General features: G+C 40.6%; 1 protein-coding gene across 6 annotated transcripts in view; it reads right to left on the bottom strand.

Annotated features, from left to right (window-relative positions):
• Positions 1–12,837, bottom strand: part of TRAPPC8 (trafficking protein particle complex subunit 8) — a 113,607-nt gene that overhangs the window by 80,312 nt on the left and 20,458 nt on the right. For all 6 annotated transcript variants that reach the window (XM_084618497.1, XM_084618499.1, XM_084618498.1 and 3 more), the window contains 4 exons: positions 12,396–12,485; positions 9,753–9,927; positions 8,269–8,422; positions 6,929–7,016 (listed from right to left, as the gene is read on the bottom strand). In XM_084618497.1, the coding sequence (XP_084474623.1) occupies positions 6,929–7,016; positions 8,269–8,422; positions 9,753–9,927; positions 12,396–12,485 (507 nt within the window). The remainder of the gene's footprint in view (positions 1–6,928; positions 7,017–8,268; positions 8,423–9,752; positions 9,928–12,395; positions 12,486–12,837) is intronic.

Genomic DNA, 12,837 nt, shown 5'->3' with positions numbered 1-12,837 from the left:
AAGAGGATACCATGACATCATCTGGAAGCAGGGTCCCAACTATGAGATAATTTCCCTCCACCTTGAGGGGCTCCTTCCTCAAGACTAATCTTCCTCAACAATACAAAGGGGTGGACCACTTTACCGTGTCCCTGAAAGTCTCTTATATGTACCTCTCTGTCTATCTTAGCTCCTCCAGTTCAGCATTCTGGTCTCAAGAACCCATACTCTGCCTCTGAGGACTATAAGATGCTTGCATTGAAAAGAGCAGGCTAAAGCCTTGTTAGTAAACGCTCAACCTAGCCTAGCAGGATGCTTGCCCCAGCACACGGTCCCCAGAACAGACCACACTATAAATGTCAATCAAGCAGGTGCACCGCAGGCACACAAACAAACAAACTCACCCAAGGGTCACATGATTGCACTTGCTTGACTTGGAGAACTCCCTTGCAAAACTTCCCTGTTTGCTGCTCCTGTTCACTAGCTTCCTCAAGCAACTGATCATTTCAGACAAAATGATGTAAGATCATCTCTCAGAATCTAGAGTAGTACTTCTTTTCCAGCGTGGAGGATGGGGAAGCATGTGGATTGAGGTGGCTTGTTTGGAATTTTTATTTATTTATTTATATTTATATATATATATATACACATACACACACACACACACACACACTGAAAGTCTACTCAAAACCCCTCCAATTTCAGCTGTGTAACCATCATTTCTCTATGTATGGTCAGTAAAGAGCTCCACTCCTGGGAGATTTAAGAACAGTACCAAGCCTTGAAAGAGCTAACACTTATGAGTGGTTAGATGGTTTAGAGGAGTGCTCCAATCCATCCCCTAAAACTATAGAAAAATAGGTATCAATCCAGAAGTAACCCTTCTACAAACACTGAGAATTAATCCACCACATCATCTTGGAAATCACCACAGACTGGTGTGTCTATTGTTCCCTTGTGGTAGATAAAACTTTAACAGGGATTGACAGGCCTTGCCCTTTATCTGACAAAGATCAAACTCTGGCAACGAATTCTTACTAAAAGCACTTTTAGGATTTCTTAGAAGCATGGGACTCCAAGAAACGATTGTGTATTCTGTTCTCTTCTCAGTCTCTCAACGACAAAGAAATAAAATGCTATGATACAACTAAATCAGGGGCTGGAGCACCCACAGGGAAAAATCTGGAAGCTCTCCTCACCCCCGCCCCACCTCCCCCCATGCGCTGCGTCCCTGCTCCTATGCCTACCTCCCAGTGCTTCCCGATGCCAAACAGCTGTTTGGTGGTGCTTAGGACTTTCCAGGAGGGAGGGGGGAGGAGCAGAGATGCGGCACGCTCAGGGGAGGAGGCAGAGAAGAGGAAGGGCCGGGGAGGGGAGCTGGGGAAGGGGTTGGAATGGGGCGGGGAAGGGGAAGAGAGGTAAAATATGAATTAATGGATCCTTGCAGCACAGCTACATTTATTTAGTGTTTCTTCAGCAGTAATTTAGTGGGGGACGTAAAGAATACAGTTTGCACTGACTTCTTTGAGCTACTCATTGGGGGAGGAGATTCTTGGGGCAGCGGTACGAAGGAGATAAATGGACTCATTCTTGTGAATGATGTTAGTTACTTTAAATCTGTCTGTTCTGTGGAACAGGACAGGAACTTTCTTCTTTATGTATGACTCAATTCTTTTCTTCCCCCATGTCAGTGAGTTTCCCTCATTCTGTCTCTTCCCATTCTCCCAGTCACCTTCATTCTGCTTTTTGATTACTCTTCCAGTCATTTACTTTTCAAATCCTGTGGTCTGATTTTCAGGGCCATTTCCAACAAGGCCTCAGGTGAGACAGAGGGGCAATTTTAGACCTTAGGGCTAAACATGAACACTGCATAGAGCTGGACACATCATCGGCTGGTGTAAATTGTCAGAGTTCAGTGGAAGTAAGTGGAGCTATGGCTATTTACACCAGCAGAGGATCTGCTCCAGCATTTCTATTCTGTAGGGCTATTATAACGTATCTTAGGTTGCAGTGATGCGGCCCTCGGGCCAATGTACTAGTCCTTATGTGGCCCTCGTGGTGATTTGAGTTTGAGATCCCTGAACTAAACCATCTACCCCCTCTTGACACCAGATTCAGAGACAGTCAGATATTAGTATTTCAGCAAGGCCCTGAAGCTTGTTATGACCCTGAATCTGCATTGGAAGCTTTAAGGGCTTTGTCCATAAGTATGGATTGGAACACAGTTCCCCAACTCTTGTGGACCTGGTTGAAGAACTTAAAGAAGTTGGAGCTTCATACAGATAAGTGTCCTTCATCCAAGCATCAGATACAAGGGGTTTAAGACTGGGAAGTTTTTCTAAGGTGGGCATCCAGATTTTTTTTTTTCTGAGTTAATCACAAGATTAGAGCAGCTCTTACAACCAAAGTTACATGAGATGGTCGAGTTCAGGATCCTGACACAAGGAAGAAAGGAGAGCAGCAGAATATGGACCCTGGACTTCAGAAAAGCAGACTGACTCCCTCGGGGAACTGATGGGTAGGATCCCCTGGAAGAATACCAAGAAGTATGGGCTGGATGAATGGACTATAAGGTGGATAAAAAGCTGGCTAGATTGTCGGGCTCAACGGGTAGTGATCAATGGCTCCATGTCTAGTTGGCAGCCAGTATCAAGTGGAGTGCCCCAAGGGTCGGCCCTGGGGCCAGTTTTGTTCAATATCTTCCTTAATGATCTGGAGGATGGCGTGGATTGCACCCTCAGCAAGTTTGAAGGGGACACTAAACTGGGAGGAGAGGTAGATATGCTGGAGGGTAGGGATAGGATACAGAGGGACCTAGACAAATTAGACGATTGGGCCAAAAGAAATCTGATGAGGTTCAGCAAAGACAAGTGCAGAGTCCTGCACTTAGGACAGAAGAATCTCATGCATCGCTACAGACTAGGGACCAACTAGCTAGGCAGCAGTTCTGCAGAAAAGGACCTAGGGGTTACAGTGGACAAGAAGCTGGATATGAGTCAACAGTGTGCCATTGTTGCCAAGAATGCCAATGGCATTTTGGGCTGTATAACTAGGAGCATTGTCAGCATATCGAGGGACGTGATCGTTCCCCTTTATTCGACATTGGTGAGGCCTCATCTGGAGTACCAGTTTTGAGCCCCACGCTACAAGAAGGATGTGAAAAAATTGGAAAGAGTCCAGCAGAGGGCAACAAAAATGAGTAGGGGACTGGAACACATGAGTTATGAGGAGAGGCTGAGGGAACTGGGATTGCTTAGTCTGCAGAAGAGAAGAATGAGGGGGGATTTGATAGCTGCTTTCAACTACCTGAACGGGGCTCCAAAGAGGACGGATCTAGACTATTCTCAGTGATAGCAGATGACAGAACAAGGAGTAATGGTCTCAAGTTGCAGTGGGGGAGGTTTAGGTTGGATATTGGGAAACACTATTTCACTAGGAGGGTGGTGAAGCACTGGAATGGGTTACATAGGGAGGTGGTGGAATCTTGACAAAGCCCTGGCTGGGATGATTTAGTTGGGATTGGTCCTGCTTTGAGCAGGGGGTTGGACTAGATGACCTCCTGAGGTCCCTTCCAACACTGATATTCTATGATTTTATGATACTCAAAACAAAAAAAGTCCACTTCCAGCACCTTCCACTGGAACAAGGTTTTTTGTTTAGTTTTGTTAACTTCTACTCTAATCAAGCTATTTACAAGTAGCCTGCTCTAAAAAAAGGAAACTGCCAACAAGATGACATACTGGAGAAATTCCAGTGTGTTACATGGTTAATGGATGAAAGAGGGTTCATGGGGGACATGCCTCTTTATATAATCTCACCAGGAATGTTCCATGATTGGAGGAGTCTAGATAGCCCCTCAATGATCAGCACTTGCCAGAAGGTTCCAGACTGTAGCACAACACATACCTCAAACACATGCACTGATAGCAACAATACTCAAAAAATATTCTGAACTACAGAAAATTAATTTAACATTTAGAAGCTGATAGGAATTGCTCTATTGGATCGACCTGAAGGTTTAATCTACTCCAACATCCTGTCTTCAACAGTGAATGACATCAGATGTTTCAAAAGAAGATGTAAGAAACCCACCATAGGCAGATGTGTGATTAAGAATGTGATTGTATGACAGGGAGCAGGGCTTAGGAGCCCTGGGGTTCACTTCCAGTTTAGGTTTTATGTTCCCCAAAGCTCATGCTTCAGGCTTTCAGCCAGCCACCTGTAGGGGTCAGAAAGGCTCAGGGATGGCTATGGTGGAGACAGGACACTGGCCAGGGAGGGCCTGGGCTTTGAGGTGGCATTGAACATTCTCTCTCTCTCTCAGGTGCTTGGCTGGCTGGTTCTTGTTCACATAGTCAGGGTTTAGCTGACTGATGTAATATAGGGTCAGGAAGGAATTTTACCCCAGCTCAGATTGGCAGCGACCTTGGGGAGTTTTGGCTTTCTCTGCAGCTTGTGGGTGCAGGTCACTTGCCAGGATTATCTGGATCAGTGGTTCTCAACCTATTTACCATTGTGGGCCGCATATGCAACTCTCTAGGTGTTATGCAGGGGTCCTGGAACAATTTGTACAGTGGGGGTGCTGAGAGCCATTGGACCAAACTGTAAACCCTGTACAGGATGGAAACCACTTCAATCCAGGGGGTGCTGCCACACCCCCAGCACCTTTAGCTCCAACACCTATGGTGCTGTGTGGCCACATTCACACAGTATGTAATACCAGTGCCCAGGATGTATATTACTTGGGAGAGGAGGTGGGGGGAGATCAATCAGTTACTGTACAGTAGTCAGGATTGTTCTGGACAGTTGATCACTGCAAGGTAATTGTGAACTCCCCCCGCAATTTCTCCAGGCATGGACACCCAGAAGCGAGGAGGCAGCACTCTAAGGGCATCCCTGCAGAGCGGGAGGGAGGAAGCAGTAGGCTGCTGGCTGACTGCTGCCTGAGCTCCTCCCCCTACCACAGGGGGCTGCTTTGCCTTTCCTGCTGGCAGGGAGTGCTCCAACAGGACTCTGTGGCATCATCTCCCCCTCAGCCAGCCCTGGCCTGGCCCCTGCAGGGACCCAGGAGTGAGGCAATAAGCGGGAATCTTAATTTTTTTAGCACACAGCTGGGCCATGCAAGCGGCCCATGGGTAGAGAACCACTGATCTGGGTATCTCAATCATTTCCCTGCTGTTGAGAGGGCTTTGGGTACTGATGGACCTTGATCCCTCCTATTCTAGTCTCCTGTGAATTGTAATAGTTCAGTCTAATTTTGGTTGTTGGGTTCACAGTGGGCGATGCTAGGTGGCACTGGTGTCCTGTGATACACAGGAAATGTGATGAGATGATCTGGAGAAAGCTTTTGGTCTTAAACTTTATGACTACGCAAAGTAACATCACATCACAATCACACTAGGTCCCATCCTAATTTCTAGTACTTAGAAAATGTCTAAAATCCTGATGCATGAGGTTTACTATCTCTTCCACAAATTGTTGTTGATAATTCTGAACATTCTTGATTTCCATGTAAGTGACTAATCCTTATTTGAATCTTGTTCTTGGGCTCTACAACTTCCTGAAACAGTGTTCCGTTTAATTTCATATTGTATGAAGAAGTATTTTATCGGATTTAAATTTCTCACTTTTTAATTTCACTGAATGCCCCCTTGTTGTGTTATGAGACAAGGAGAGCAGAAATTCTCAATCTATCTTTTCCAGACTATGAGTTATTGTATATAATTTCATGTCTCCTCTTATTTGTCTCCTTTCTAAGGTAAACAATCCCAAACTTTTCACTCTTCTGAAGAGAGTTTTTTCCAGTGCTCTTTGTCATTCATCACATTTCTGACATCCCTCTAGATCTGCAATGTTCTTTGAGATGGGGTGACTAGTAAGGCACGCAGTAGTCCAGATGAGGCCATACCACCAATGTATATAAAGGCATAATATTCTTCGTATTCTTTACCATCCCATTCCTTGTACAACTTAACATTTTGTTTGTTTTATCTGATCACAGCTGCACACAAAGCAAAGGTCTGCAGTGAAACCCAGGTCCCTTTCTTGAGCGGTTATAGTTAAAATTTAAGACCATGTGAGTGTGAATTGGTTTGCATTACTGGCACTTAATTTCATTTGCTATCATATTGCCCATTCCCCCAGTTTGCTCAGGTTTCTTTGAAGTTCCTCAGAGTCCTCTCTTGTCCTTACTAACCTAAATAACTCTAATCTGTACATTTGGTACCTCATCACTCACGACCCTTTCCAGATGATAAGTGTATTAAAACATGGAATCAAGAACTTAAGGCACCCTGTTGTTAACCTCTTGCTATGACAAAAAAATGGCCAATTAATCCTACTCTTTGCCCATTTCTCAGCCTGTTTTTGATCCATGACAATAGTTTGCTTCTCACACCGTGACAACTTCAATTGTTTAAGCAGACTATTGTGCAAGACCTTGACGAAGGCCTTTTGGAAATCTACTCTGTTGACACAATTCTAAGAGATTAGTTAAACTATTGTCCTTTATAGACACCACTTTGTCAGGCCCTGTCATAATATGATCTTCCAGGTGTTATTCTATATTTAAACATCATTGCAACCAATAAACTTTCCAAGAAAGAGTTCCAAATTTACAATTTCAGTTAGTGGATTGCCAGAATTTTGTCACACTCCTAGAATACACTTGTGGAATACCAAATATCAACTCTTAAAATTTAGTTATATCAACTACAATTGTGCAGAAAGTGTTGAATCCAACAAACATTGTTTAATGTTTATAATACAGTAGGTACCAAGACACAATCAGAATCAAGGCCCACTGTGTTATGCACTTTACAAACACACTAAGACATGATCCCTGCCCCAAGGAGATTATACGGAGACAAGATAAATGACATTTTACTTTACATTTACATGCCTACGTTAACACTACAATTTTGAACAAAAATTAAAGTTACAAAAATACCTTGGATGTCATTATCTAAGCCATCAGATATTAAGTGGTCAGCATTCTTATTTGAAATTACACTATATGGACCATCATCATAAGATTCCTACCAGGAAAAACAAAAAGAATTAGTACAGCCAGTTTTTAAAAAGCTGTTTGCAAATCATTAGTAATTCCTGTCCTTTCTTCCCACAGCAATTTGATTATTCAGATATTACATTTTAGGAAGCAGTGTCAAACCATATTTTAAATGGATGCTCCTCTCACAAGTTACAAGTCAACAGCTAACTCTTAAAGCTTTGAGAAATTGCCTGGAAGTGTGAAACAAAAAGTCAGAGAATCAGGGGTAAATGAGAGGTTTAGAAAAGGTCCAAATTCATGACAGCTGGACCTCTCCAAGTTAGCTCATTAGAAAATCATCAGATATTTTAGAGATGTTATATCAAATAGAGTCAAGAAAGTAGGAACAACTTCAGCCTTCAGTGGCAGAGTGGCTTTGACAACAAGTCCGTTAAATTTCAGGTGCCACCATATATTTAGCAGGAATTGGGGAGGGACTCCCCAATACACTTTCGTCAAAGACTTTCTATCAGTGAATATAGAGCAGGGAAAGAGGTGAGTCATGTCCCCAAAGGAGGGGAGCTGTTTTCAGTGCAGGTACCCCTCTGCATCAGAGGTTCTTTGGCTGCAGAAATCTGCTTCTCAACATACCTGTGACAAAGAGGATGCTAAATACTTCAGAGACTGACATGCACCACTATTAAATGTCCTGACACCAAAGGCAGATAGGGTCTATCAGACTGGTTTCAAGACCTCATCGCTAAAGAAGCACTTACTTGTTTCCTCTTGGCCTCTTTTTGTTCACTCATTTCCTACAACACTTTCAAAATCTTAAACTGATGGGAAGAAAGTTAGCCTGAGGAAACTTCGAGAAAGCAAGCATATGTAAAGTGCTTACGCTGTTAACTACCTGAAGCTGGAAGGCAAGAATAACTGGAGAAATTCACAAAGCATAGAGATTATTTCTCTTGGTGCTCAAGGATTCTACTATTACAATAATCGATTTTATAAATTTAAGTGGTACATAAGAAAAAGTCCTCTAAATGAAGATTGACCTAATGCCCTCAGAAACAAAAATAGTTGTGGGTTGTTCGTTTTTTGGTTTTTTTGGGGGGAGGAAGGAATCCATCTTATGCTATTGTGTTTGGGAATACCCTGGTGAATGATCAATCATGGCACAATTCCACAGGAATAGCACTGCTAATACAGAGCCATGACAAAAATTGTAAAAACAAAGTTAGCCAACATGATTACAATAGTCATTACAGTGTAGATTTCAAACATTTTTGAACACATACCTGGGTTTGGATACTGTTTTTCTGGAGATACTGACTCCAAGGATCTGGTATTTGTTCATCTGCTCCCCTGTTAGATCCTCGAGAATTTATTTTAAGTAAATAGCAACCCTGAGTTCCATATCTCTGCTTCATTTCTTCATATACTGAGTCAGCTCTGAAACGGAACATCTCAAATATAGTCAGTTTGACTCACACTGGAAGTAGCTTTCTTGAATTACTTTCTTAAAAACACAGTGTTCACAGATTTTCTGTCAGACAAAAGTTGTAGAACAGAAGTGTAGTTTGCAAGTTTTCTAGTGTATTTCGGCCACATAAATTGCTTGCAAATCTCACATCAGTATCTACAAAATGCTTCCCAACAGCTGTGTCTGCTACCTTCCCAGGCACACTTTGTATAGCAGTTCGCAGCAGAGACAGAGTAGCAGCCAACATAACAGAACGCCAGTGCAGAAACACTTTACCTCGGAAGGTGTGCAAAGGGAAACTGACTAGATGTAACTGCTACTATTTGGCAGTAACTGCTTATTCTCTACTAAGAAGGGGGTGGGAGAAAGGAAGACAAGAAGAAAAGTTAGAAGCTAGAGAAGAGATCAGACAGGAAAGAGATATGACACTAATAGACTAAAAAGAAACAAGCAGAGGAGAAAAAAAGTATGAAGGAAGGGATAAACTGATCAAATTAACAGTAGTCCTAATGATGGCATTTCTATTGACCTGTGGAAAAATTTAGGCGAAAACTACCAAATGTATTATAGTAACCCACTGGATTATCACATGAAACAATTTGTTTATGTTAAAGCATTTAGGGATGCATAGCTGCAAAACAAGAGGACAGAGATGGGCTCATACCACCCTAACAATGGTAACGTCTCCTTATTTCCTAGCACCATTGTAGCCTTTAATCACTCTAAATTTGAGACACTGTTCTAATTAGACATTTTTCTTTCTTCAACATGCTAGAAATAATATATAATAGAGTAAGTGGTATTCAAGTCTGTGATGCCCAATATGCCCAAGCTATTTGCAGTATAATCTAGCAATCTACAAAGATTTTAATTTTTAAAGCTATTTTAATTGAAGGTCATCTCAAACGTAGATGCCAACGAGTGGGGGGGTGGGAATTTGTTTTTTCCAAAAATAATAATAAAAAAAATTAACAGGTTGCAATACAAGATATAGATGATTTTAAGATAATTCACTTTAGAAAGAAATTAAAGATACTAGATATTGCCTACTTCATAAAACTGGACTTAGTTCTTTGTGTATTTCACATGCACATTCAAAAAGAAGTTTGAGAGAAAATATTAACTAAGTAAATCTGCCTGGACCAGGCTCCATACTGGTCAATTATATTAAAATAGGCAACTGAATTTTTTGTACATGTGCGCGCGCACATACATGTTAATTTATACAGTCAGCATTTCAGCAAAACAAGCTTTTCTGAATGTCCAGTAAAATCACAAGGTAAAAGACAAAAAACCCACCTTTGTTCCTCTCCTGCACTTACATCATGCAGCAATACATAATATTTGAGTGTGTTTGGTATAAACCATTTTGGATATGCATATTCACTGCTGTGCTGAATTCTATGCTGCTCTTGTGACAGCTTCAGAAATTGCTCCACAGGTTCAGGTTCACCAGAAGAAACTACAAGCATACCTGAATTCACATTAAGGATATGATCTTATCACAAATACCATCAATTCATGGTATCATAGCCTGCTTGCTTCACTACGCTTAAGGTTACATCTATATTAATGGCTATATAATTATCCATTTTTGATTGCTGCAAAAGTGTATTTGCAGCAGAAATTTGGTCAAGCAATTTAAACAAGTGCATATTTATAACTCTAAAAAAAAAATCAGCGGAACCAATGGTACATTATAATACTAGATAATACTTAGTCATGCCATGAATGCAGGGAACTGGCCTAGATGACCTCTCAAGGTCTCTTCCAGTTCTATGATTCTATAATTATAAATAGTGGGTGGGGAAAACTGGTAGGAGCTTAATTTAAACTTGTCGAACTCATGACTTTTTTGTAATGGCATCCAGGTACCACTTATTAATATAAATATGTAAAGAAAATAACCTAATCACTGGTATTTTGGGGAAAGAACCAGTTCATTAGTAAAGCCAACAACAAATGATTAAGGTGAACATGTTTGTCCATATGCATGACACAGTAATAACTGAACTATATTCCAAAGAAATACATAATTTGTCTTAGAGGTAAGAATGAGAAAGGAAGAGAGAAGCTTGCTTAGTTTTAAAAAAAAGACTGCTCCGAGAGTGTCCCAATGCTAGTCTTAGTAAACATGCCAAGGAATCCTGAACTATTTTTTTTAAAGTACACTTAATTTAGGTGCTTAAACATATCGTCTGATTTTCAGAAGTGCTGTATTTTAGGAGCTTAACTTTCTACTCTTAATTTTGAAAATATTTGCTTCAGTTTCCAATATTACTGATCCAGCATTAAATTGGCAAGTTCAAACAGAATATCTAAACTTTCAAGTTTAAACAAGGCCTATAGAATAACCATAAAGTCCAATATCAGGGGGTAGCCTTGTTAGTCTGTAGCCACGAAAACAACAAGGAGTCTGTGGCACCTTAAAGACCAACAGATTTATCTTGTTGTTTTCATAAAGTCCAAGTTAAAGATAGCACACAATATCAGTACTAATGCTGTTTATGTGGGGCCGTTTGAGAAAAAACAATATTTTGTTTGTGGCATTTTTAAAGAATCATGCAACACTTCTCTAGCTTTGAACTTCTTGCCTTTTGTCACAGATACATACTAAAGAATAATTTCTACAGTAATTAAAAGCTCTTTGCTAGGACAGGTACAGACTTTTTTAAAAGTGATATTAGAAATCACCATAGAATCCTCAGTGTGCATCCTATTTACTTCTAGTTTGAATGGGAGTTAAGATGAAAAAGAGATATTGGAGTTTATCCCATGAAGTATTAAATCTGTTTAATAGCTCAGGTCAAATTGGACAGTGGGGTAATACCCTAAACTTTTGTAGCATCTCAGTTCAATGAAGATATATTGGCAATCTTACTTAAAAGCATATAGCTAGGGGAAGGAAAGGAGTTACTAGATATTTGTAACAGTATGTCAAGAGGGAAGTTTAGTGCTATACTAACTAGGTTACTTGTATATGTATGTTAGTATTTGTAGGACATGAAAAAAATGTGTAATCCAGGAAGAGTACAAAACTTAGACAAAAGTCATCAACTTCACAATAAACTAGAAAAGAAAGTTGTTGTAGTTCAGTTAGAACTTCCAAGTGTTAAGTTACCTTATGTAGTATGGTCTTCCCACTACAGAATAAAAATGGCCAGCACTGCTACTTTTTACTGCTGATGTTCAGAACCCTGTAAGCAACAGTGATATGGACACAATCAGGTCAATATCACTGCTGCTGTTTATAAAACACAACAGTGTACTAGTTTTCACTTGAGGAGAGAGACTCAAAACTAGAAGCTGGATCAGGATAGAGTAGCAGAGTCAAAACTCACTGTTTTGGCAGCAGAGAGCTCTGGAACAGGAAAAAAACAAAAGTTACCCGAAAAACACTCCTTGCCCTTACCAGTGTGAGGGACTTTTGAGGAGGGACTGTGGCTTCAGATACCTACCAAAGTTTTATATGACAATAGAACTGTGAAGCAGGGCTCAGAGATAACTTCCCAATAGAAATCTCAGAACACTCACCTTCCTCAGCTGTGGGGTAAGAAGAGCAGAGTGCATCTGACCTAGTCATTTCCACTTGAGTGGAACAGGACTTTCCCATCTTTTGTACCATGACTAACAGATTTGATTACCTGGTTACACTGTAAATAAGTGCTCTTGGTCTATAATAACTTATAACTCTCCTACATAATGCAGGCACTTTCTTCCTTTAGCAAGTGTGTGTAATTATATGTGCTAGATATAGAGGGATTGAGGAAGAGGAATTTATACAGAAGTAAAAGCACAGTGGCAATATCAATAGCTTTAAAGTTACATTCCAACCCGCCCAATTCCTTATATACTAGGTTTCTGCAATGAAGAATCAGCTGTAACATTATGCCTCATTTAATTTTAGAGAGCCATAGTCCATATTTAAGACTCAAAGGATACATGCTACATAGTGGTTTAGGAATTCATGATCTGATGCAGGCATGGACTGAAGAAAGCTCTCTCTGTAAGACTCAAACCACGGAGTAGTAGCTGAAAGATACAAACAAAGTTGATAAAAGTCTTAATGAGACTGGAAAATATACAGGAAGAATGAAACAACATAACTTGGCAAACTCTAACAATTAATAGCGGGCTAGATATGAATATGCAACTGTCCTCTTCTGATTTGTTTTTAAACCATATTTAACTGTAGATCTCATTTAATTTATTGAAGAAGCAAAAATTAAGATTGCAGAGACCTTTTCCCCTTTAGGTTGTCAACCTTAGAACAGGGGTCATGGACGTTGAGGGAAAGTGGGTTTAATCTGCATCTGCACTTTTTTTGAGTATTTTTAAATATTAACATCTTCCATATTTTCGGGTCATGTGGACTCAGCCAAGA

The sequence above is a fragment of the Lepidochelys olivacea genome, assembly GCF_965140295.1.
Source record: "Lepidochelys olivacea isolate rLepOli2 genome assembly, chromosome: 2".
NCBI lineage: Eukaryota > Metazoa > Chordata > Testudines > Cheloniidae > Lepidochelys > Lepidochelys olivacea.
This window is presented reverse-complemented; position numbering and strand designations above follow the sequence as displayed.